Source organism: Rhea pennata, chromosome 3 (genome assembly GCF_028389875.1).
Source record: "Rhea pennata isolate bPtePen1 chromosome 3, bPtePen1.pri, whole genome shotgun sequence".
Taxonomy (NCBI): domain Eukaryota; kingdom Metazoa; phylum Chordata; class Aves; order Rheiformes; family Rheidae; genus Rhea; species Rhea pennata.
In genome coordinates this window covers 22,747,890-22,774,394 of record NC_084665.1, presented here as the reverse complement: position 1 = coordinate 22,774,394, position 26,505 = coordinate 22,747,890, and the positions used below count along the sequence as shown (strand labels likewise).

The 26,505-nt window shown below is 36.5% G+C and overlaps 2 protein-coding genes across 7 annotated transcripts in view; one reads left to right on the top strand and one right to left on the bottom strand.

The window, feature by feature from the left end:
• The window catches only part of IARS2 (isoleucyl-tRNA synthetase 2, mitochondrial), a 30,573-nt gene extending 29,696 nt beyond the window's left edge, over window positions 1–877 (top strand). For both annotated transcript variants that reach the window (XM_062571794.1, XM_062571795.1), the window contains 2 exons: window positions 171–315; window positions 492–877. In XM_062571794.1, the coding sequence (XP_062427778.1) occupies window positions 171–315; window positions 492–643 (297 nt within the window). In that variant the 3' untranslated portion in view covers window positions 644–877. The remainder of the gene's footprint in view (window positions 1–170; window positions 316–491) is intronic.
• Window positions 878–1,106: 229 nt separating this feature from the next.
• The window catches only part of RAB3GAP2 (RAB3 GTPase activating non-catalytic protein subunit 2), a 52,027-nt gene continuing 26,628 nt past the window's right edge, over window positions 1,107–26,505 (bottom strand). For 4 of the 5 annotated variants that reach the window (XM_062571788.1, XM_062571791.1, XM_062571790.1 and 1 more), the window contains 22 exons: window positions 25,716–25,932; window positions 25,245–25,388; window positions 24,893–24,975; window positions 24,302–24,366; window positions 23,817–23,907; window positions 20,916–21,043; window positions 19,958–20,171; window positions 18,159–18,256; window positions 17,356–17,461; window positions 16,178–16,338; window positions 14,724–14,940; window positions 14,144–14,317; window positions 13,891–13,997; window positions 12,931–12,997; window positions 12,133–12,203; window positions 10,058–10,093; window positions 9,375–9,449; window positions 8,918–9,136; window positions 6,873–6,962; window positions 6,573–6,788; window positions 5,474–5,632; window positions 1,107–3,001 (listed from right to left, as the gene is read on the bottom strand). In XM_062571788.1, coding sequence (XP_062427772.1) covers window positions 2,855–3,001; window positions 5,474–5,632; window positions 6,573–6,788; window positions 6,873–6,962; window positions 8,918–9,136; window positions 9,375–9,449; window positions 10,058–10,093; window positions 12,133–12,203; window positions 12,931–12,997; window positions 13,891–13,997; window positions 14,144–14,317; window positions 14,724–14,940; window positions 16,178–16,338; window positions 17,356–17,461; window positions 18,159–18,256; window positions 19,958–20,171; window positions 20,916–21,043; window positions 23,817–23,907; window positions 24,302–24,366; window positions 24,893–24,975; window positions 25,245–25,388; window positions 25,716–25,932 — 2,885 coding nt within the window. In that variant the 3' untranslated portion in view covers window positions 1,107–2,854. The remainder of the gene's footprint in view (window positions 3,002–5,473; window positions 5,633–6,572; window positions 6,789–6,872; window positions 6,963–8,917; window positions 9,137–9,374; window positions 9,450–10,057; window positions 10,094–12,132; window positions 12,204–12,930; window positions 12,998–13,890; window positions 13,998–14,143; window positions 14,318–14,723; window positions 14,941–16,177; window positions 16,339–17,355; window positions 17,462–18,158; window positions 18,257–19,957; window positions 20,172–20,915; window positions 21,044–23,816; window positions 23,908–24,301; window positions 24,367–24,892; window positions 24,976–25,244; window positions 25,389–25,715; window positions 25,933–26,505) is intronic. The other variant, XM_062571792.1, reaches the window with a different exon arrangement.

Below are 26,505 nucleotides of genomic sequence, written 5' to 3'. Positions count from 1 at the left end.
TCTATTCTCTTGGTAGCAATATAACATCTGGAAGCTAAGCTACAAAAACTGTTGCAAACACAGCACAATTCTATTTTTGCTTTAACAGTTGCTAGCAAAAGGCTGCACTTGAATAGATGCTGAGCAACAAGAAACAGGTTGCATGTCTGAAAGTTAATGCTCTTTCCTAGGTACTGCAGGCTGAGGAATCTTCTAGTGTATCACAGCTGAATGAAATAATGATGGCTTCGCAAACAACTCTGCTGAGTGAGTTTCCTAAAGAAACACCTGCAGATGCAAACATCATCAATGGGACCTTTTTGATCAACTTAGAAGGTAAGAAAGATAACTATTCCAGACTTGCTTTTCTGGTATGCAGTATTTGGTTCTTTTCTGCATTGCTGCACACTGTTACTCACTTCATATATGGAGCTGAGCTTCCCTTTTTATAAATAGAAGTATGCTATATACCTACACCTAGTTGTTCTTAGTAGTAATGCTTTCCTTAACAGGTGGTGATATACGTGAAGAATCATCATATAAAGTTATAGTTATGCCAACTGCCAAAGCAAAATGCCCTCGCTGCAGGAGATACACTTCTGATTCCTCAAGCACTTCCTGCCCACGGTGCATGAAAGTTATTGCTGGAAAAGGGAGTGTTTGAAGACTACATTTAACCAGTTTGTGCATAGGCATAATGTAGATAACTCCACTGGAGTGAGTACTGAGATGTGTAAGAGTGGTGGTTAACCAAAAGGTCTGTATTGAAGACTGCAGAAAAAGATGTTTAACATTCAGCCTCAGCAGAATTATATTGTGAATGGGGGGAACCTTCTGTATTATATACCAAATTGTGTATATCACTTTTAAGCTTAATTAAAAAGGCTGTTCAAAATAAGATACTATGTTTTAGTAACCTGTGTTCATATTAGTCTTACTGTGGAATTTCATTTAAGTCAAAATGAGTTTATTACATTTCTGTACTGGCATTAGTTTTATACAGTCCCAAGGGAACTAATTCCCAAGGGAATTAGTTTTATACAGTCCCAAGTCTAGGCTGGAGTACTTCCTTTGTGAAACAGTACTAAAGAAAAAAAAGTGTCCAACATCACCTAAAAACAGAAAGATACAATCAACCCTCAAATTTATTTAATCAATTTACACAAATACACAGCAAGACACAAAATAGCACTATATACAGAATATTACTTACAGTACATTACAGATTTGATTGGTGTAGTGTGAGCTCTGACATGATACTGTTACAGTGAAGTCCTTTACACAGCTATACCAGGATACAGGAATGTAACACAACCAAGAAAAGTCTTTCCTTAATTTTCATGATTATTCACTCTTATTTCTGCAGAAGTTTGAAGTGCTGTTAGGCAAGGTGGTAAAATCAGTGTACAACTTTTATTTTTTTTTTCCCCTCCCTTCAGAGCTGCTTTAATTCTATAGTTTTATAATTGAAGTTACTGAAAGTGTAGATTAGAGACAGCCAGTTATTCTTACTAGAATTCTTACTGGTCTTTACTATAACTGATCTCATACCACTGAAGGAAGTCAGACATCTAACAGCAAAACTTTTCAAAGAGCCTTAGTCAGTTACATTAAAGTACAGCACTTAAGAACTGCGGACCTTGAACAGGCGAAATAACTTATATAGAACAAGCTATCTCCAGAACTGTAACCCTTGGATGACAGCAGCACATACTTCAGAAAGGTAAGACCAAATTCTCTGTGGTAACAAGGCAGAATTCTATGGAAGTTTCTTACATATAATGCAAGAAGAACAAGTTACAGTACTGAGCGAGTAATTTAATCCGACTTCAAGACAAAAACAGTTTACACCGATATTCTTCCATCCTGGCTTTTCCCAGGAAACATTCCTTTAAGTATAAAGTAAACAGTATTAACTGATGCAAGATAATTGTTTAATATACCACCCCAATAGTGAAGATACTCACTATATAATTCCCTGTAGGTACTGTAAATAAGTTTATTGTTTTTTTTTTTCTTTTTTAAGGCTAAGGTACTTAGTAAAGCTGGGTCAACTATTTAAGCAGTTTTTGACTAAAAGTTAACATGTGCAGAGATTTATAGCATACTACATCTTCTACAGTGATAAGATGGGGAGGAAACAACTGTACGGTAAGACACTCCTTGACCCACTGAAATTCAAAAGAGCTTAATACTTAAGGACAGGGATGTAAAACCAGTTTTAGCTGAGGCCTAATATCCATGGAAAGAGTGGTCAGAGATCTGGACTAAGAGATGAGTCCATAATTGTGTCTAGAGTGGAAGGTTCTCCCCTCACATAATGCCTCAGCCCCTTGTCCTATGTCTAGAGCCATCATCATTCTCATGATAATACAGTTACAAGGCATGAGCCCAACACCAGTTCTAGCTCTGAAAAAGCACTATTGGCTTTACAGGGTAACTTCAGAGACTGAAGTTTTCAGGTGTAATTCTAGAGCTTGCTTTAAAAAATTAATCATACATGGAACATTGAAACTGCAGCAGTTACCACTAGTATGAAATACAGAATTTCACGAGATGTAATTTTGTAAATAGATTAAAACTGCTGTCAAATCTATCCAATTTAGACTATTGCAAGAAGCACTCAAGTGAGAAATAAATAACAAAGCATTTCAAATACTGACAAATGTACTAGAAACTAACCATCTTTGTACTAGTGCAGAATTTAAAATAAATTCCAATTCAAAATTATCTTCTGAAATTCTGGGGTGGGAAGGGTTGTTCTTTTGGTTGTTTTACAAAAGCCACATTAACGTTTCCTTCTATAAAGTTCAGCCTTATTGTGTAAAGTCATGCATTATATCACTATATCGCAGACTAGTTTTAACCAAGAATGTCATGATGAGATTGCTTCTACAGCCTCTATGAGATTCAAGGCAAGGCTATACTGCCCATGATTCTCTGGTAAGTGCTCTATTACTTTGTTAACTAGTTTAGCTGTTGTTGCAATTGGCACTTCTGGATTTTGAAGGTCCTGGGGGTCCTGCAAAAAAAAAAAAAAAAAACACAGCATTAGTTATTTTACAAGTGTATTTCTGCAGGTAGTTCTCATGAACTTGTGTGCACAAAGTTAGCACTTGAGCATTAAGCTGATGCTGTGACCTAGAAGTAAAATTGTACTACTGCTGTTCTTGCCCCTCAGACCCTTCTTAAATAGCTCCTCATACTGCTAAACAATATTCTTCAAATGTGTGCATACAAGAAAAAAATAAACTTGCAATTTGGATAAACAAGGCATTAATTTGAGTTGCCACTAGAAAAGAGTGTCAATAGTGTTAAACAAGAACAAAATCTAATACAACTTCAGAAAAAAGTATTTCAAAAGGCACAAGGGCACTCCTACATCCAACACATTTAGCTCTCAAGAATCAAATCAGAGTATTATACCATGTAAATCAGTAAGACCTATGGCATTTATACAGTGGAGTTCCTCTCCTCTCTCCCTCCCTGAGTTTCACTAACTTCTTTAGAAAAGCCTTTTTCCTCCCAGATTTAGTCAAGTTAAGAAAACCTTTGCTGTCCAACAGTTGAAGAGTCTGGCAATAGGTAACTAGATCTCTTAGCTTGTGTAAATACCAAGAAACTATTAACATCCTGATGACTTCTAAAGCAATAGAAACTCCCAAAACAGAATTAAGTAAAATCAGAGCAGCAAACTAACACTTCTCAATTAGTGACCAATGTCCCTCTATTTTCAGTAAAAGTATTTTGGGTAACAACAAGCAGGTTTATCCAAAGTTTACTTGAAGGCATAAGCTTTACAGTCTGAATCAGCAAAAACATATAGTGCAGCATCACAGAATTGTTATGGTCAGAAGGGACCTCTGGAGATCATCTAGTCCAACCTCCCTGCTCAACCAGGGTCACCTAGAGCATGTGAGACAGGGTTGCATCCAGCCGGGCCTTGAAGATCTCCAGAGGAGTCCCCACAACCTCTCTGGGCAACCTGGTCCAGTGCTCCATTACTCTCACAGGGAAGAAATTCCCCCTCATGTTCAGGCAGAACTGCCTGCAGTTCAGTTTCTGCCCATTGCCTCTTGTCCTGTCACACAGGACAACTGAAAAGAGTTTGGCCCCATCCCCTTGACACCCTCCCTTCAGGTACTTGTACACATTGGTAAGATCCCCCCTCAGTCTTCTCTTCCCCAGGCTGAACAGGCCCAGCTCTTGCAGCCGTTCCTTGTAGGGCAGATGCTCCAGCCCTCTGATCATCCTCGTAGCCCTATGCTGGACTCTCTCCCGTAGCTCCACGTCCCTCTTGTACTGGGGAGCCCAGAACTGGACACAGTACTTCAGATGAGGCCTCACCAGGGCTGAGTAGAGGGGCAGGATCACCTCCCTCCACCTGCTGGAAACACTCTTCCTAATGCAGCCCAGGACACCATTGGCCTTCCTGGCCACAAGGGCACATTGCTGGCTCATGGCTAACTTGTTGTCCACCAGAGAAGGACCACTAGATGGTCCCAGCAGGTCAGGCCCGAGCTTGTACTACTGCCTGGGGTTATTTCTTCCTAGATGCAGGACTCTGCCCTTGCCCTTGTTGAACCTCATGAGGTTTCCCTCTGCTCAACTCTCCAGCCTGTCCAGGTCTCTCTGAAGGGCAGCACAGCCCTCAGGTGTATCAGCCACTCCTCCCACCTTGGTATCATCAGCAAACCTGCTGAGGAGGTACTCTGTCCCTTCATCCAGGTCACTGATGAAAAAGTTGAGCAGAATGGGACCCAGAACTGAGCCCTGGAGGACTCCACTTGCCACAGGCATCCAGCTGGACTCCACACCACTGATGACGACCTCTGAGCTCTGCCTTTCAGCCAGTTCTCAATCCACCTCACAGCTAACCCACACTTCCGGAGCTTATCTGGGAGGTGCCAGTCCTCAGGCACCTCTCCAGTTCTCCAGGACCTTTCAAAGATGATGGAGAGCAGCCTGGCAACAACATCCACTGGCTCCCTCAGTACCCGTGGGTTCATCCCATCAGGGGCCGTGGATGTGTGAATGTCAAGCTTGCCCAGAAGATCTCTAATCCTATCCTCAACCAAGGGAAAGTCTTCCTTTCTCCAGACTTTCTCCCTCACATCCAGGCTCTGGGATTCTTGAGGGCTGCCCTTAGCAGTGAAGACTGAAGCAAAGAAGGCATTCAGTCATTCTGCCTTCTCTGTATACTTTGTCACCAGGGCCCCACCCCTTCAGTCGTGGGCCCACATTTTCCCCAGTACTCCTCTTGCTGCTGATGTATTTGAAGAAGCCCTTCCTGTTGTCCTTAACATCCCTTGCCAAACTTAATTCCAAATGGGCTTTAGCCTTCCTCGTCGCATCTCTACATACTCTGACTGCATTCTTATAATTCTCCCAGAGTAAAGAGTAGCCTGTCCCCTCTTCCACATTCTATGTACTTTCTTCTTCTGTTGGAGCCTCTGTACATCAAGCTGTTTTCCCTAAATCAAGCTTGACTTACCATAGCTTTAAGCCAAGTACATAATGTTGGAGGAAGTCTAACAAGGAGTTCCATACCCTCCTTTGTCTGCATATGAAATAAAGCAAAGGCCAATCTCTGTCCAGTCAGTATAAGGAGCTGTGATGCAAGCACTTCTTTGTCAGTCACCTGAAGAAAGGCCTGAAAACAGAAAAATACAAGAAGCTAGATCCTGTTTGAGCATGACATAATTCACTTATCTAAAAGCATCTTTTGATTCAGTTTTTCACTCAGCTTTCAGAAGTTTAACAATATATTCCAAGCTTCAGAATAATTTCTTAAATTTTTCTTCTTCTCAAAAAAGAAAAGAATTTTCTGCCTGAGGACTGATAAACTTTTTCCTAAAATTCTGATCAGAGGACAGACACTTAGAGATGGAAAAAAATATGCACAACCAATTTATTGAACTCATCTCTTCACAAGCATTTTTACCTCTCTCCTATGAAGATGACCTGCCTGTTTATAAGTCTGTCACATGGATTGAGAAATCTGCCAAAGCGGAATATCCCCAAAGAATAAGCAAATGCTTTCTCCTAAATTTCAGTGCTTAGTTCACATAAGTACTATCTGAAAAGACTTCAGGTTTACTCTGTTCTGTTGATAACAGCTCATACTAGAAATCTGTGAATTTGTTAACATTAGCTACCTGTATGAGAATAGCTTATCAACTCCTGCTATACCTCCACCAGATTTTATATTATATTCCAAGTCAAAATTGTCAGTTACAGAGACTTCAAGCAAGTGTCTTCACTTGGAAGCAAACTTCTGAGATAAAAAATATAGTACCATACAAACAGCTGTAGTACTTCCAATCTGTCTGGTCACTGTCAATATTGTTTCCACCAGGTGCTATACATAAATGCTTGTTGAGATGAGGGAAGAAGTGAGCAAGAATACTGCTCTGGTCTTTTGCCAGTATGTTTCTAGCATCTGACTTCGCATCAGCTTCAGAGTTTTTTGAGCCTGGTAAGACTTGTCTAACTCTTCCAAGCGTTCCCTTACGAGTAAGTGAAAAAGTAATCTTAGCTGAGATTCTGACATAATACTGTATTGATTAAAAATTATTAAAAGGTGTCATTACCTCTTCACCAAGATGATCCATGCCATAATTATACAGTTCACAGACATAATGCCTTCGAACTACATCCTCACAGATTTGAAGATGCTGAGCTAGATCCACAACCAAAGATGGCCAATCCTTCTTTTCAAAAGGAAAGGATTCTTCTTCTGAGACTTCTTTGGCCTTCTGTGACGAACACAGGGTTTGAACCACTGCACTCACAACCTTGACTAAGAACTTGAAAGGAAAAATTGCAAGTTACTTCAATTTTATTTAAAGTTTTAGAAGTTCCAGAATTTCCAATAGAAAACTTGCACCTACCTGTTGTCGTATGGATAACACATTTGGATCCATATCCCCACTGGGTAACAGCTGAATTGAAGTCAGGTCTTTGAAAAATGCATTTTTGCCCTAAAATAGAGAACCAAAGACAATCCTCAGAGATGGTGGTGGGTGATAAAGGGAGGGGAATTAATCCATTTTGATCCAAAACAGAAGTCAAAACATTCTTCCATTTAAATTGTATTGTATCTTTTATTTTTTCTTGGAGATGAAAATGGATAATATAAGTTAAAGCTATGGAACCAAAGGAACACATTTCTTCATACAATCATAACATTTCAAGAATTTGCTTTCACTAAAACACACCTGCCTACCAAAGTAGGTATACTACCAGCTGGACCTTAAATTTACATCTATTTTTGGTCCCTGATTTAGCATTCCAGACCAAAATGCCAAGCATGACATGTAGTAAGAAATACATACTAGCTGGGGGAAAAAAGTACATTTTAACTATTATCTACTGAAATACAATTGACACTCCTTGATTTTAAAGGTCTCTTGGACTACACACTAATCAAATTTCAGATAAATCTTGAATGCCAACGACCACTGTTTTGCAAGCCGTCACACTGTCTGTGTTCAGAAATAAGCAATGTTGACCATAGAGAAGAATGGCACACGCAGCCCTTGTTTCAGCCCACCCTGCTGCAGCAGGGACATAGGCAATGCTAATCATCTCTGGCAGTCCTGCTCTGTAGTAAATCAGGAAATAGGAAATATTACACACAAAAGCTTATGTTAGAAGACAAAAATCATCATCATTTGGGGGTTCTCCTCCAGCTTGGGAGGACAGCTAGAAAAAATACTTAATAAGATTGCACTTCGCTCATAGAATTACATAGAATTACATTATAGATACTGGAATGGTGTAGGTGATGTGTAGGTCTAGGTTGTGACTTGCCTTGTTGGAAATACAGTGATAAATGGCCTTAACCTTCTACATGCTTTTTTCAGTCAGTCATCAGCCAAGATTCCCTAAAGATATGTTAGAAGTTCTCCCATGAAGCTCACAGAACAAATGGGAATCGTGAGTGACTGGAGGCAAAAAGGAAAAAGCTGAAAATAAGAGTTTATGTAAAATAAAGGAGGCATAGGAATAGGCTTTAATTGTACTCTGGAGAAATACTGTGCAGTCTTAAATGACACAAAATAATAATATGCTTTTTGCTAATGGATGAGCAGAAAAAAAGGCATAAAAAACCCAGTGGAATTTATCTATGCTAGAATGCTAAAACCAGATCCAGCTGCTTAATCAGGGCCAGCACACAGACAAAAACCTATAGCAAAAGGGTAATATTCTGCATTTACGAACTTGCCATATATCATTAAGAAGAAATCTTCAGTGCAGTGTTACAGGGCTAAATCATTTTCTCCTGTAGAAATCAGATGTTGATCTACATCAGCCCATTGTTTCTAAATTTTATTTGTTGTAGTGTAATAGTGAGGCAGAAGAAAACTTAGTGTGTGGTACCTTCTTTATATCAGGGTCAGACTTTGATGGAAAATAAACTGCATTTTAACTACACTGACTTTTTTTTTTCTCTTTTAAAGAGTTGTTTGTTATATGCATTTAAATGACAAGCTGTTGTTCTCCTTGAAAAGCTTAGAATTCTAGAATAAATATCAGCAATAATGGATACAACAGCAACACTTAACATTTCTGTATTCAAGTATTTATGTTTTCTCTGATCTGGCTTCTCTCCAAACAACTGAAGACACCAGTCTTATCCAGGCTGCATCCCGCATTCTCATCATGCGGTATTTTCAGGCCAGCTAATTATTAAGGCGATGATTTTTACACATCTGAGGTCAGTACAAATCTTTTATTTTTAAGACATGAGGACCACAGTTGGGTCTCAACCTGAGTTCTGGTGACAACGCCATTAACATTGTGCTCAACAGCACAGTGCACTAAATGACTTTCACAGAACTATGCATGAACTGTTTAAAGAGTGAAAGCTAACATTTTTAAGTAACAAGAGAGTGATAATTAGATGTATGCACATAAGTTTCAGAAGACATACCTTACTATCAAAAAGTGAGAGGGGCTTCACACTCTTCAGAGAAAACCTCATGATTACGTACAAGACAGTACATAACACAAACTGATGTTCCACAAGCGGGTAGTGAATGCGTTTCTGCTCAAGTGCTAGTTCTACTATGGATATCGGTCCTTCTACGGACAACCAAGCATCTTCAGTGTCCAGGACAGGAGCCTGCATTTCATCACTACTAACATCAGCCTGCCAGGAGCAGCACAGAAAAGTAGTCACACATAAAATGTTGTCTATATTTGGGTCTTCTATGTAGAAGACATGACGTAACACAAGTTTTCTGCAATAAAATTAAGAACAATTTCCTATTTTCTAGAAGTTTATTAATATTTGAAATGAATATAAAAACTAATATAACTATATTCCTAAGAATTACATTTTAATTCTTAAGTTCCTTATTTTCTACTAGAAAAATATAAACTCTTACCTCTAGTAATGTTTGCAGCAGATCTGAACAGCAGCCAAGAAAAGATGTCATTGCAGTGTCACTCATACCTACATCCTGTTAACAGTATGATTTAAATTTTTGCAGTTGGAATTGAAAGGGGCCTTTATCAGCTCTATATGTTTGAGAAGACAGTTGTTTACATAGAATATAGTGTTACGCTTAGTTTATTTATCTATTATATTTAAACAAATGTTCAGTAAAATACAAGGATTTAGAAATAATAGAAAAAATAAAATCTTTTAAGATATTAAAAACTGTTTAATTAAAAATAGCTCAATTAACCCATTTACAAGACTATATTTCTAAACAAGACTGAATTCCTCAAGTAATCATATCTAGTAAACTTCATTTTCTGAACATATCGTTTAAGCTTTTGAAAAAAACTTATGAATTATACATGAAAAATGACAGTGATTTGTCATGTTACAGTCTCAAGTCTACCTTCTACTAGAATTGTTGTACTTTCCTAAGTATATACTTTTCTAAGGTATTTGTTTTGTCAGATTTATTTTCTAAAATTCGTAACACTTTTAGGGCTTCATTTTGAATTTTTCTGAATTTCATAATGCACTATCACTTTCAAAAACAAATCATAAACTAGTACTGAAAATAAGTAATTTTTCTTTGTTTTTCTCCATTTATACAAAAGTAGTATTACTTGCCCTTCTGCATAATCTGTCCTTAGGAGCTTTTCCAACCTGTTAATAATAAATAAATAGATCAGCTCAATTAAATAATTTTCATTATAAAGTATGTATTGTCCTGTAATTAAAGCTAATACTTAGCACTTTCCTAACACAAAAAGGAGAAAACAATTCATTAAACTACATAAGAGATTACATTGCAGAGCTTTCTTTTGAAAAACAGATGATTTGATACAGATCATACAACACAGAAATGAACACCACTGATGCCAATACAGTTTTGTTTATCCTTCTTAATGTCTGGATTTAGAAATAAGCTCCCAAAGTCCTCTTTCAAAGTCAAAAGAAAACTAAAAAATTACCAGTGATTTCTGTAATACAATATTAGAATTCTAACATCCAGCATAAGATTAAAAAGAAACATTAGGGAACAAGAGGAAAGGAAAAATGAATGCTCTGGAATAATCATTGGGATAGAAAATATCAAATAAGAATGCCATTGCACCAAGTTTTTGTGCTTTCTAGTCTAAATTTTTTAAAAGAGACACCTTAATTATTTCCTGTTTAGATTAAAGTTGCTATAGTGTTCCAATTTCTACAAGTTAAACCCCATTCTACTGATGGTGAAAAACCTATATCAATGGAAACCAATTCTTCCACAGCAGAAAGAAATCAAACTAATGTTTACAATACCATGGCAAAGTTTAAGTAACAGCTGAAGAGAGATGCCAGAGTCCTGAATCACCAGATGATTTCAACTTGAAATCAAGTGGTCCAGCACACTGTTTCAAAGTCTGAATAGGACAACTTTCAGCTGTCACTTTTGGAACTGATTAAGTGCCAACAGATACACTAGTTGGAAACAGCATTATTACTGGAGTTGGTGAGAGATCAGTTATGCTTTTGCTACACAACACAAACTCTGTATGTATGTATCTTTTCAAACATATATAAACAACAAACGTTAACTTTTAATACTTATTACATTGTGTTAGTTTGAGGTGACAGATGATGTGTGCAAAAAATAGAAGATTTTCTGCTGTATTTGTTATTAACTATCTTTTCTCCTGCAGGTGTTCATATAGGCAGAAATAATGGTCTTAAATCTAAATAAAGAGATGTAGAATGAATGGAAAAGGTTTTGCAAAAGAAACGCATACAAAATTCTGAGCCTGTTTCTCTGAGCCTATTTACTGAAAGGAACAAAGATAACAATATTCTCTAATTCTTTCAGAGCTAAGAAAACAAGGGAGAAAATGAGAGGCCCAAAGGAGTAGGCAGGAAGAAAAAAAGTGTGATAGCAAACTCTTACATAAGTTTTTAAAATCACTGTCAACACCTTCCTGTTTTACTCATCTGGACTTTCTTACTAAAAAACACTTAGCTGCTACCTTACATCTGGCAATCCAATAGGCAGATTCTCTTACACATTTCAACAGACCTATCATTTACTGACATTAATCTCTCAATTGTCTTCCCATCCTAAACGGAACTTTCTTCCAGTAAACAGATCTGCTATATGCACGCAAAACTGGAGTTTAGCAGGAACAAGAGTAATAAAACTCAAAGCAAACAAGCTGTAAACTAGAACAGAAACTGATTTAGCAAGCTAGTGGAAGTTAAAAATACTCAACGGCATTCACAAAATGTTCTGCATCCAGAAGAATAAGAGCTCATACACCCCAAACCTGTGTCCCAGCAGGCAGAAAAGCTACTGCTTGTAGAAACCTGAAAGTGTCACCATCAGGTGTGGTGAACATATACACATATGTATATATATATATAAAAAAATACAAAAATATATATATACACACACATAAACAAAACAGGAAGTATATACTCCTTAAAATAAAATTACTATTAAAAGGAGGTCTAGGACAAACAGTTTTGCAAATATTTTTTGCTTAACAATCAGTGCATTTTTGTGATCTGCACTGGTTAAGAGCCTTCATTACATCAGCCAATTTCTCCTATTACTTAAAGCTATCTACAGCTGATCATTCCAAAGAACAGATATGATATTTTAAAATCAGCATTAATAAAGGAGTTAATAAAAAACAGCCTCCAAACTACTGTCATGATACTGCACTCACCTTGTCCATTAGATAAGTAGCAGAAGAAAGTCTTTTCACTATGAATGTATTCCACATCATCAGAGCGATACCTAGAAAAAACATATATTTGTAAAACTCCAAGCGAATAGAAGAAACATTTTATGTAACAGAAGTAGGGAGTAAAACAGGACTAAAATTCCTTTAATTATGGTAAATTAAAAGAAGATGGTAAGTGAAACAAGAATGTAACGCCAGTTATCCTGGTTGATTTACACTTGGACTTTAGAGCTGAGATTTCTCAGAAGCAGACTACTTTGATGCCCAAAGACAGTCGGAAATGCAAAAAGAAAAAAATGATTAAAATTACTATATTATGCATACTGAGTTAAATACTGTAGGGATAGTGTAACTTTGATAGTAAGCATGAATGTTTAAAACTGGTGCTTTAGACATAGTGTGAACTGTATTTTCGTATACAAATAGTCTACAAAAAGGATAATTTTCATCCACTCTAAAATACATTATATCAAGAAATACGTGAAATGTAAGGCTGCAAGGACTGCCCACAACTATTTTGAATACAATTAAAGTTTCAGAGCAATATTCCTACTATTTAAGTTATACATATGTTAGCTTTTCCTACTCAATTTATTGCCATGATTATGGTGGAAACTATCATTTTTAACAGGAAAAACAAAAAAGCTTGAATGTCAACACAAAGTGTTTCTATACAAAATGGGCATCGCTCCCACTAAACTGCACATATTTATCCTAGTCTACAGCGAATTGTTTTACAGTTTCAACAGAGATCATCTTTAATGAGCACTTTGTACTTACCATGTTGAACGTGGGCATTAATGATACATCTAAGGTGATCTATAGACCTAATGAGAAAACATGCTTCCTTATGTAAGACAAACAAAAAAAGTAAAAGAACAAGTTATTATATTAATCAAAGTTTGTTTTAAATGCAAACTGTTGATTCTTAAAGGAGGAAGGAGATAACTCATTTCTGATAGTTACAGAACTTATGAGGAAACTATTCTGACATTGTAATCTTCTCTGCTACTGTGTAACAAACATACACACACACGCAAAGTATCCTCATGAAACACCCTGATTTTAGCACTATTTTCAAGGCTTTGTTTCAGTATGTGTATACTGATACACTCTTTGCTGAAAGAACTTCCACTGACTAGTAGCACTGTCTTGCAAATACAAAATCCATTTGAGTGGATTATAACTTAAAAGTAACATTTTCTAACATTAGAGAAGCTGGAAGAGAGCAGAAGAACAAAAACAATGTGGTGGTTCATTTGTTTTTGCTATGACTACTGCGGGCTAGGGAAAAAAAAAGAAGACTGTTCAAGAAATTTCTCTTCCTTCTTTAAATGGTATGGATTATAGTCTAACAAATCCTATGATCTGTTTTACTATACACAAAACACACGAAAAGTTCGTGTCTGTTTTGCAATACTATATACATTATTTTGTATTTATACAAAATGCAAACAAAACATTAATCTTATTTGAAGCAGCATAAATCGTTTCAGTTTTCAGAATCTAAAAGTTTAGGAACACACTGTCCTATCTTTTTGAGGTGCCACACAACCTTAGTACTTCTGTTCATTTTCTCAATTAAATTTGTGCTTGCCACTTACCACAGAAAAAAATTAACTACTATGCTTTAAAGTCAGTGTCTCTTAACAGAAATTTTTATGAATTAAGATAAAATTGTGAAACTGTTTCTAGTCAGATTTCTTAACCATTACTCTCCTCAAGATGAAATTGTTTTACCTCTGGGTCCTTATTCCATTGCACTACATATTCCCAACAGCAATGTGCATGGAGTACATCCAGTTCAAGACTACAAGGAAATTGCTCATAGGCTAGTTGCAGTAGCTCTAAGAGGAAAGAAAGAAAAAAAACCCCACACTTAAGTTACAGCAGAGACTTTTTCCCCATTATAATTTCTAGTACTTCAGAACAATTTTACTGAAAACACCTCTGAAGACATTTTAAAATTGAGAAATTAATGTTATTTTCTTACCTAAGATTGTTTCCAAGCCTGAATCTGCTTCCGGTTCCTCAGGAAAGGTGTTACTACGCATGTCTGCTGATTCTTCAGTATTAGCAGTATCTTTCTTGCGTTTTGCCAAATTCAGTACAACAGGACTGAAGCCTTGCTTAAAAACCCACTTCGCTACATTGTCAGCAACCCCTCCTAAGACATTAAAAAAAAAACAAAAGAAAAGGAAAAAAAGAGAGAGAGAGTACAATATGTAGTCAGTGTATCCCAGATGAATTACGGGTCAGAAGCAAAAGGACAAGTAAAGAGATACTCATGACTATTAACTGATGCTGTTAATTATGTAACAATGACTCTGTCAATAAGAAAATTTTCTAATTGACTTGTTAGATGTTTACAATGTAGTCTTTACAATAATACCCTTTTACAAATTTAAAGCTCAGAAAAGCTAAGGAAAGTAACCCGTAGAACAATTTCCAATGTAGTATCTTTCACAAAGTGGGTAAAAATTACTCAGAAGTTTATTAGAAAGACAAAAGACAATCCACCACTTTTCCAGGAGGAAAAAAAAAGCGGGGGGGTGGGGGGTGGGGGGAAGTACCTTTTCCACTTTCAAGCAATTTCTTTACAGAAAGCCTGCCCAAAGGCTCAGTCTGTAGAGAGGAAATTCTCTTTGTCCTCTTGCTCACTTTGCTATGCAGTAGTGTTTGAAGTATCAGACAATCCTCTAACTGTTTCAGCAGAAGTTTCCAATATTCAGTATCAACAGAAAGTGCTTCCCACAAGTCTGTACCCAAACCTACAATTACTTGGGAAAACTAACAGAACACATGAGCTGTTTTAGGTTCAGTCACCTAAGGTAGCACAGTTTTGTTTAAAAGTCTTAATACTAAAATTGAAAGATATATCCCAAGAGCTACTGAATTTTAAAGAATAGTTTAGTTTAAGATATGAATGTTAACTATTATGTAAACTTAAATTAATATACTGATCATAAGATGCACAGATTTCTCAAATGAAAGCATCAGGAAATAAAAGGACCTGACTTAGTCCTGCTCTTTAATTCACATTTAGTTGAAAAATGCTTTGCCAGGAAGCCCAAGAATCTTTTCTGTATGGCATTGATCTGATTTTTAGTGTTTTGCACCAGGACAGCAAATTCTAGAACTCTTAAAAGTCTGACCATTAGCAGTGTTAGGCCTTAAGTTGAAGGATGGTGGGGAAGATGGAGGAGTGGGGGAAGAGAGGGAGAGGGAGAAGATAAATGGTTTTATGGAAAGGAAATTGTGGCTGTTGCTTTATTCCCTTAACAGCAAAAGAGAAGAAAATGACAAAGAGAAGAGTGTACGGGCGAAGCACAGTATGTTGCAATACACCAACACACCCACTTGAGTACCCACTAAAGATTTTTCTATATAGAGTTGTAATAGCTGACGAATGTGCAAAAATACCACACTTCCCCACAACCTAGTAGTAATATTTACAATAAATTCCATCCAATACCTTCAGACAAGTAACGAAAACTACTTAGGCCTAGCACTGTTAGTGTGGAATGATTTTTACTCTCTTGAACGACAATGTTGCATGCAGTTTCACAGGATTAGTCACAACTTTGTGAAAAGACATTTACTGTCAAAAAATACAGAAAAACACCTATCACCTTAAGAAGTAAAGGCTAAGAAAATTCAGTCTATTAAAAATTTAAGAACTGCAAATGTATTAAAAGAAGTTTGCTATCCAAACTCTTGAAATTTATTTGGAAACGGCATAGGTTTTGTCTATAAAAATTTGCTTTCAAGAAAAAACTCACTATATAGTTCACTCTACATACTTAAATACTCATAGCAAATAATTCTAATGTATCGTTCATTTGCCTCAGCACAATATACTTCAAACTCAAATTCAATTTATTTAGGCTTGCAGGATGGCATGCTTGTGCCAGTGTCAGAATGGTAACAAATGAGTGTTGGGAATGTTACTCCATTAAGAATCCAGCTCTTTGCACAATACTAATACAGTAAATGAAACAAAGGAGAGGGAACCAAGATTACTTACCTTCTTCTCTGTCACACTGTCAATTATCTCTGCAGTAACAGAATGTCCAACATGAGCAGACAATAAGGCAGCTGCATTATTTTCGGACTGAATACAAGCTGTACGCATTTGTTGCCACCAGGGGGAAACTAAGCGACTGTCCCGTGACTCATCTATGGCAACTGCAAGGAAGAGGAGAGTAGGACGTTCAATTTGTGTCATTAGTTGTTAAAGTAGCAAACCAGAAACCAGCCCTGACAGCAGCATTTATTTATTCAGCCTATATTGACAGTAATTTCAAATTACTCTATAGTAATTACATTATCTTTTTCTAGATACTTAGTCTACAATTTCTAGTTCACTAGTCAAATTTAAAATGGAAGATACAGAATATGAATTGCTTGGACTCCCAAGCTTTACTTGTGCAAAACAGGTAATAAATCTGAATCACTAGGCACTAAAATCTGCTGCACATTTCCTGCATCTAAGGAATGTTACAAAATGTCACTTCACAATGCAAACAGCTCATCCTTTGTTATTTCAAGGTATCATATGTATTCAGTGTACTCAAGCTGGCTGTCTTCAGGCTAGCCCACACTCAGTAGAATTAATTCAGACAACAGCAGTGGGTTGCTCATGCTTCCAGTTTCAATGTTGTCCACAGAAGCTCTTTGCGGGCTAGGATAAGTCAGTCAGTCTTCATTACGCAACCTTCCCCGGATAATAGAAAGCTGACTTCATAGAGCACCCTTCAAGTTACACAGATGTTCAGCAAATAAATGCTGCCAGAGTAACTGTGTCTCAACCTGTGTTAAACCAACCTGAAGCATTTCTGAGTACCAGTCAACAAAAGGTCAAGGGGCAGAACTATACACCCAAAATGGTGGGGAAGGGGATCTGGACACCCCCTTCTTCTGGTGCCAAAAGCAGTTGTGTCAACTCTGTGGTCAGGGACACTGCAGGCTATGTCACAGGACTTTAATGAGGACTTTGAATGCATTTTTTTAGTCATTTTAAAATGCATTAGCCATTCAGTATTTAGCTCTCTTACATAAATTGTTAGGGGAAAAAAAAGGCCTACCTGATAGTAGTCAGGTATCCTAGATGTAACTTAGCCCTTTCTTAGTCAGTCTAGACAGAGTAGTAAATGTCTAATGAATAATTTAGTCATGTCTAAATGTTCCAAATGAACACTTTACCTTTCATTTTGCTCAGAAGCGACAGCATAGTGTAAAGGCAGCTGACAGAGTCTGGTTTATTTAGAATATCCTTTTCCTTAGAAAGCCACAAATTGAGAAGGAGTGACTGTAGGCGAGAAAAGAAATACACAGTTAAAGCAACAGCATAAAACTCTTCAATATTGCAATGTACTTAATGCAAATACTTGCTTGAAAAAAATCTGTCATGGAGTAGAACTGCAGTATCCCTGAAACCTTATTAATGTATAAAGTTATAAATATACTGCAAATAGCACCCTGTGACAGACTTTGAAGTGAAACAATACAATCAGTAGCTTCCAATTTTTTAAAAAAAAATCTTCTAAAGGCACAGTCAGATACGAGTAAGTCAGCAATCTCGACTTTGTAAATATTAGTACAGTGTTATCAGTATTTCAGCTGAAAATCTTAACACAGACAAGTACTGATGAAATAGGTGTTTCAGTCATTAGGTAACGGGTGGGAGAAAAGCAACAAAGTACCAAAATTACAGGTAGATGAAAGATAAGGATAATGGTCTGAACACTACTAGAGTGAGTCTGAAAAATTTACTTTGTGTTCTTTTTCTTTTATACTTCCTTGCTTACTTACAACAGGAAATTGTAACAAATGTCGCAGTACCAACTCTTATCCCACTAATACTATTCAAGTTATTAATGCAGTTTATCTGAACTTAACTACTCTATAATTTTGTTTCTCTTTGAAAAAGCCTTTAGGGAAGTTTTATGAGATATTCTGCCTTCAAAATACTAAATCAGAAAGTTTTAAAGTACTTAAAATCTTACCAACAAAATTTGAGGGCTAAAACCTGCTGATTCCAATGTGTGACACATTTCTTCAGTGGAACTCTCTCCACGCAAACACTTCCAGAAGAAAAAGCTGCCTAAAACAAAAAATGAGTCAGAACTATGAATGACCTCAAAAGCCATAGCCTTTCTCCTCACATACTTATACCGAAATCCACCCTATGATCTGGTCATGACTACTGCAATACAAAAGACTAAGTTATACCTTGGATACTCTAACACTTTGCCCTTAGTAGAGAAGGTTCATACAGATTCAGCCCTTCTCTTACTAGCCAGGAATAAGACCAAAACACTGTATTTTGGAAGGTAACAGTAAACAGAGCATCTGTGGTTGAAATGAATGCTGACTTTAAAATTTTTAATTGCTCCCCTGCAATACAGCATGCATGCTATCTCACCAACAGGCAACCCTTCCCACAGTGGACATGTGTGCCAACTGCTACAGAACACTTGTGGAAAAAACTTGTAACAGAATAAAGATTATTGTACTGCTTGGATTACACATTTAGTTCAATCCATACAGTGGTCTGAAGTGTCAGACAAGTTTATCTACAAGTAACCCATAACTGCGTGGTAGCATGTTGCATCTTGCACTGCAAACTACAGCTATAACTGCATAATTTACACCTTAACAGTGCTATAAAAAGTCTGAGTGTTCCTTTGAGGCAGAAGGAAATTGAAGGGGGGGAGGAGATCTTCAAGAAACCATCTAAACTGCTCGGCACGACATCTATGTTTCAATAATTCTCAGGCCACCTACTTAGAGCTGAATACTGTCACAAGTTACTGATGAACTCAGTCCAAGAGGGTGGCGGAAAAAAAACACTTTGATTCTAGTTCTTAAACACAAGTATATTTTCATGGTAGAAAAAAATGAGAATTTACTTAAGTAGACTTAAAACTACTTAGAAACAGCCTTTGATCTTCACAGAGATGAAAGCAAAGCTCTTGTGTGTAACTTTCTGTCTCAATTCCTCTCCAAGTCTGACAATTAAGGTCGAAACAAGCAAGAGGCTCTCAAGTGAACACCACACAGCACTATGTACAGAATTCCCTGTTTGCACCCAAAATTCCCCAGGAAAGCGGTCATGTGGAAACAAACTGCCTTTCAGACAGATTTAACTCAACCTGTTCCCACCAATTCTTTCCGAAGAGTCTCTCAAGTCAGGAACAGATTTGCAAACTAAAGCAGACCACTAATAATAACCTGATCCCAGACAGGCTCATGACTTTTCCCTATCATCAAAATTTCAGATCAGTAATGTCCCTTACTCCACAAATGACAGATAGTTATTTCATCATCTACTGCTCCTGCTCTCGCTTCCCCATGCTGCCTCAGGCCAGTCTCCCCCCACCTCTGAGGCTTATCTCATTATTATTATTATTATTATTATTATTATTATTATTATTCTCCAGTCTTATCACTGACAACTGTTGAGATGCTGCTGCTACCAGAAAGGAAGAAAAGAGCTGGACACAACTGCTCAGTAGAATACCTAGTTAGTGGATCAGCTTACTGGTGTTAATCAATAAATGAAGAGTGGTAACAGAGTTTTAGCATAAACATATCTGCAGAGGTAGTTAATTACTGTTAGCATTCACCGGGTAGAAAAACTTGTCCCATGACTCCAAGCAGAGGCAGGAGCTACCACTTCACATACTACTCTGAAGTGGTACAGCTCAGAAACCTCCACGTTAATGCTACAATATCTGTTTTTTGTTTTTTAGAATATAATCAATCTTTAAGGTAACCTGACAAACAGTTCAGTAGTTCTTACCTAAAGCTACATATTCTCCATCTTCCATATTCTTCACATTAATCATATCTTTTTCATACTCTAAATATTCTAAGAACGTTTTCACAGACAGTCCACAATCTTTCTCATCAGCAAACTGAACAGCCATTTGAGTGTTTTCTTGCTTGTAGTTCTCCAGCAATGTTTGAAGCCTAAAATAATCCTTTTCATTCAGCCGAAGTAGCTTAGCCAAGTCCTTAAAAGCAAAAAAAAAAAAAATAAAATAAAATAAAAACACCAAAAACCCAAGACTAATGCAAACAGATGTTTTTCACAAAATAAGCAAAAACTAAAACAAACTCTCAAAAGAATCAAATATTTGGAGCATAAAAATTAGCTTTTAAAGGGTCAAAATAATTGAATAATCTCAAATTCAGTTATTTATACAGCTCAAAACAAAGACACATTCCCTATATTCAGATCTTGCTCATTGTATAACTATTATCTATTAAGTAAACAAGCTCATACAACACCACTGTTTTCTTATAGTTTCATATGCATTTTTATAATTGATATCAAAAGCAAGCCAAATTATAATGCAGACCACTGACTTTACTTAAAATCTCAGACAAAAGCAAGTAACAGAATGTGTGACTATTACTGGTCCCAAAATGCACACCCTCCCCCCCAGTCAGAAAACGATTCAAAAAAAATGCCCTGAGGACTTTGGATAAATGACTGAAATCAGGAGCTACTGGTTCTATTCACACTTCTGTCTCAAAATTCTGTGACTGCCAAAGGATTTTACGTTGATGATTAACCATTTGTATAGCAAATGAAAAAAAAACCCCGCAGTTACAAATCAATTATTTCATAACAAGCCTCAGCCCACAGAAAAACTGCTAGCTTGCTTAATTACTTCATGAGAGGCATGGAAAACGTGTTTTTATGCTTAGATCACCACACAATTCTGAAAAAAATGAATTTTGAATTTACTCACATTATCTGTGGGTGGAGTGTCTTCCTGTATTTTCTGGGAATTTAGTTTGTTAACTAGCTCATAAAGATGCAACAGTTTCAATTTATTTGCACAGAACTGTAGTAGTGCTTCATCCACACACTCGAGCTCTGAAGAGAAATAAAACCATTATAATTTCAGTGGCCGGGAGTAGTGAAATGTACTTTGCATTAGGCTCCTTTATTAGAATTAGAGGCCATATGTGTCTCAGTGTTTTTTTTTTCTTTTTCTGATGTACTGTTGCTTGCAATGATTACATTTAAAATCACAGCAATATAAAACAAAAATTATTTTTACCAAAAGAGTTGAAGAGAATGTTATCAAGCTTATTTTTAAACTGAAAAAGATTGGTAATATGACACTGAGCAAAGACAAATATATTGCTTTCTCCTGGTTAAAGGCCAAATCACACACTACCAAAAAAATAAAAGAAACTTGCTCTCAAACTGATTTTATTTTGTAAAGAATTACATACCAAACTATAACCTTTTATTTATGCTGCTAATGTTTTAATATGGCACATCCCTTACACTGAATTTCCAAGACTAAGTTTGTGGAAATAATAAAAAAAAAAAAGTTATCATCTTGGAGGGATGAACCTAAATTCATATTAATAGATATCAAGCTCTCTCCTGATATATCTGTTGTTCAGTACTCGAAAAAAAATACAGTAATCAGAATATGTGTAGTATGCACCAACATGATGTTGAACAAAGACTCTATTCCAATTTATTTGTTTTAAAAGAAAACTATCAAAGAGGAAGTGAAGTATATATTAAAAAAGAGTGTAAATTTTTAACTACAAAGCGTGTGTGGGTGTGTGCACGCGTGCATGTGTGCATGTGCATTATACTCACACGTTCTCTAAGTCTAGAAGAAGCTATTTTTCAGTTTGACTGAATTTGCAAAGAAGTAGGATTCTAACTCACCGTTTCATAATACAGACAAGTCTTCCTTCAGTTTCAAAACAAATGCAGAAATGCACAAAAACACATAAGACCAGAAAAATGTACAAAAGCCGTGTATGTATATAATTTGATGATTTAAAAAAAAAAAAAAAAAAAAAAACAAACAGTTACAGCTTCAGGGCAAATACTCATGTGTCTGTCCTCATTAGTCTTTTACTTATTACTTGTTTACTACTTTAAACTAAAGAATCAGGTATCATTCAAAAAAATTGGATCATATCAGAGGAAGTAACTGTGGCTGTTTGCCTACTCTCTGATTTTGTACAGAAAGGAAGGCAAGGGAACTTTGAAGGAACAAAATTGGACAACTGCTCTTTTGCTACAAGATTTATATCTCACTTTACCATGTGTTAGTTTCTAAATACTTCATCTTCATGCTGAAACAGCTCCTAAACACAATTTTCTCCCAGGAAATCTAATCATCTTTGACACATTGCTATTAAAAATCCTACAAACAAAAAAGAAACCTGTGCAGCTTGCCACAGTCACTTGATCTTTCCTTCACAACCACAGCATATATACAGCTGAACACCTGCTTCACAGTGTATTTTCACCTACTAAGCACATGTGGAAGCACTCCTACTTCTGTGAAAATTAGAAGGCTGGAATAGCAGGAAAGTTTGTTTATTTTGACTGACAGGAAAAAAATGCTATGTATGGATGTAAAAAAGCCCCACACTCAAATTAAAAATCTCAGTAAGCATATAGGCCTGTCAATCTTTTCAGTGCAGAAAAATGGCATGTTTTCGTGGTTTTTTTGTTTGTTTTGGGGGTTTTTTTTTTTTCTTTTTTTTTTTTTTTTGTATTTTAAAACTTCTCAGAGAAATAGATAATACTAGCATTTTAAAATGCTAGCTCTTGCCAAAATTAGGTGGGAGCTAATTAGGTGAAAACTTCACTCTCCTCTACCTACTTCAAGAAAATGTTTGAAAACCCACTGCAGCCTGTGGAAGAAAGATTTCCCCTTAAGGCTTTGAAATTAGAAACGCATGTTGTCACATTCTCTCTGAGGCAGAGCAAGGGACACAGCCATTCTAAATGATAAATAGTTTATTAAGGACTTCCATATAACAGTGGTAGAGACTGCTAGGTCCTATTGCCAAAGCCTCATCTCTTCCTCCTAATAAAGTAAAATGATTCAAAAATGAAACAAAAATATACAGACTTGTGCTGAGTGGTATGTGAATGAATTAGAACTATGGGAACCCCAACAGACATGAAAAAAAGTGGCATGGAAAATGCTTCTCTATGCTCTATCATTTCAAACAAACAACCTCACAGAATTTCAGCAGCGCGATATTTTGAATTGGTAATAACATGTCCCCAAGCGTGGCTCTGAAAACTGTAGGAAACCACATGAAATGTAACTCTAATGAAATTTACCAAGAAAGAATAGTGGGCATCTGGCCACAGCTCAGATCCTCTGACCCTCTTGGAAGCAGATCCATTAGATCAGAATTCACAGATCCAAAGTATCATAAACTTACTGCCTTCTTTAGAAAAAAGAAAAAAAAAACTAAGAAACTTCTACACAGAAAAAAACTTGGGAAACCTTTCTGAAGAAAGCTTTCATCAGATGAAAACACTAAGTCGGTGTTTTGTGTCATTTGTTTGGTTTTTTGTGCTATTTCGGGGGGGGGAGGGGAACGTTATTTATTTTTTTAAAAAAATAAATATAATCACAGGATGCTAGGCACATGACAAGTATAGCAAAGCACACTCATTAGCAAGCTATTTAATATCTACAAAAAAATAAAAATGTGAAAGCACCATTTTGTGATACCTAATAGCAAACCTAAGCAGTCTCCTTGTGGAATAGTTCCACAATAGTCTTATAGCACTAGTCCTTCTTCAAGACTTACTGCAGACAAAGTGCAAATGACACTCCATATTTGCAAAATAAATATCCACCTACCCTGTTTTTTTAAATTATCCATTAATGTCTGAGTGATGTTTGTGAGAGATGAGAGTGGCATACGTTCACTTGTCAATATACTTTCCAGAGCCTGTTAAACAAACATTCAACAGGATCAAGCATTTACTTAACTTTACTGTGAGAACATAAAACATAAGCCCACAATAGCACAACTTTGAGAATGATTTTCTGCTGCTTTTTGTCTTCAAGTGTATTTGTTATGTAATTTGATCCTACAGTAAGCTCTTCTCTCTTTACCTTATTTTAATTTTATCACAGAGGATACCTTAAGGAAGACACAAATCAATATTAAATCTAGGCAGTTTATTAAAAAGTAAAATAATTAATAACTCTATTTTTTACTTCAAATAACTACAGAAAAATAAAATATTTTGTAAGATTTATAAAGGTTTAGCACTCCAGACTGAAAACAGACTAGAAATATTTTTTTTCCAATATTGGAGTAACAATTTCTGAACATTCACCTGTTTCTTTGTAGCAGGGTATTTAATATCCAGGATTAATTCCTTTGCTTCAGCTTCAACCAAGTCTGCAAACAAAGACAATGTCTTTAATTCATATTTTCCAGTTGGACTGTAAAAAGCAAGGCAATTTGCATCACAGTTAAAACGTACACGTGTTCATGCTATAGAGTTGACTGACACTACTACAAGAGCTGCCACAACAAACTCAGGGAAAACAAAACAAAGTAGGAGCTCAGTGGCATCTCTTATTCAGATTTGCCTTTTGTAAGAAACATATAAAAAAGGACATCTACAGTGAAATGTCAAACTCAGCTCTCCGGTGACATGGCATAATGGCTTACAAATAGACCATGCTTCAAGTCAGCACTCACAGCAGAGTTCAAGAAAGATTTAAATGGCAGACAAGGCTTATACTGGATCCTTGTATGGGACAAATTTAACCTGATAGCTTCTAAAACATACAAGTCATTATAAAAGATCCTGACAGCTGTCAGCATGCACTGCTATCACACTTGTGATCATGTATGTATAGAGCAAACAATACAAGAACCATTTGATAACAACGTTAAGAAATTATATAAGAGGACCTACCTGGATCTGAAGTTTTAGCTTTGAGTAATGTATTTAGCTTCTTCACTAGATGCATATCCTTTGCTCGTTCACTCTTTTTATCACTAAAGGGAAATAATTTTAATTATGTGTGTGAAGAAAACTGAAATGAATGATTCAGAAAAAACATAGGTTTCTTTTATTTATGCTACTTCAAGATAACATCATATTAATAAAGATCAAGCTAATGCATACAGATCAGTGAGACTACGAACAGACTACTACACTATTCAGCTTGAGAGGGAACACCAAAACTGCTCTCTATAAATAAAAAATGATTTCCAAAACTAATAACGAAATTAAATTGAGTATACAGAATGCAGAAACCCCTTACCTCAGTGCTAAATGAAAAGGTACATGGATAGTTTTCACACTTCCAGACACTGGATCAAGAAGACATATCTGGTAGGTCTGAGGCTGCCATCCTTGACTGGTTACATTGTTTAAACCCATGATTTTGTAACCAGGATACAACAATCTGAAACCAACATAAGAACAAGGCCTTTACATTGAAGAATGGTATCAGCAACTTTCCCTTTTCATACGCTGAATAAAAAGGGGAACAGTTTTGTACAGCTAAGACTTAACAACTGTTAAGTGATTATGTTTATCAGGAAAGACTGTAGAGTCACAAAGCAGGACAAAATCCCCTTCTGTAACACACTAACAAGCTGCATTCAGTAGAAATACCGTTGGCAATACAAAGACAGCCTACCAGCACTTCCTGCTGATGCCACTGGAACACCCAGGCACCACTTCACCCCAGCAACGTAGCTAATGTATCTACATGCAAAGCATTTCTTACCTACAGTGCTTCCCCACATTGAAGGCCCCGACCCGAGGCCCTTGCTGAGTGCTCCACACTTCCAGAATTCCTCTCCTTGGAGCATAGATCACAAGAAATTGAGCCACTCTGCTTGGACCCTGTGCATGTCCAAAAGGAGAAAAATCCATCTTCTCTGTTTCCCTCTCATGAAGATCCTCTACAGTTTGTATCCAACCAATTTCAGCATCACGATATCCTTTATAAGAGGAGACAATTTCATTAGTATATAGAAATTAATAAATGATTAGAATGCATAAGCACCTGCTTTCCTAAGTATTATGCTGTTTTAAACTTTTTTTCAAACTGCGCTTCATTAGTTAATAGTCAGGCTTCTATAAGAGAGATCTGTGGTCGTGCACTTTGAGCAAAGCCCACTAGAGGACTTCTCAGAGCCAAATGCAGCCTCTTACAGAGCTTTTGGGAGGGATTAGCTCTCTCCAGCAGGGAGAAGCCACAGAAAATAAAACACAAAACATCAGGTTTGTACTCTCAGCCATTGTACCAAGACAAAAGCTTCTCAGAGAAGAAAGAGTTATAAACAGGTTTATAATAAGATACATTAAATTGAGAAGGTTGCAAAGGTTCCACAACTTGATTAATGAGAAAAGATACAATTCTCAAAATACTTTCAGTAGATAGTTTTGCTTTAAAAAGCTATTCCACATATCAACAGCCTCACTCATAAGGCTGTAAAAGGGAGATGGCTGGCAAATTGTGAATGTGTGTTTCACCATCAAATAAAGCTTGGAACTGTAGCAGGAAATCCTAG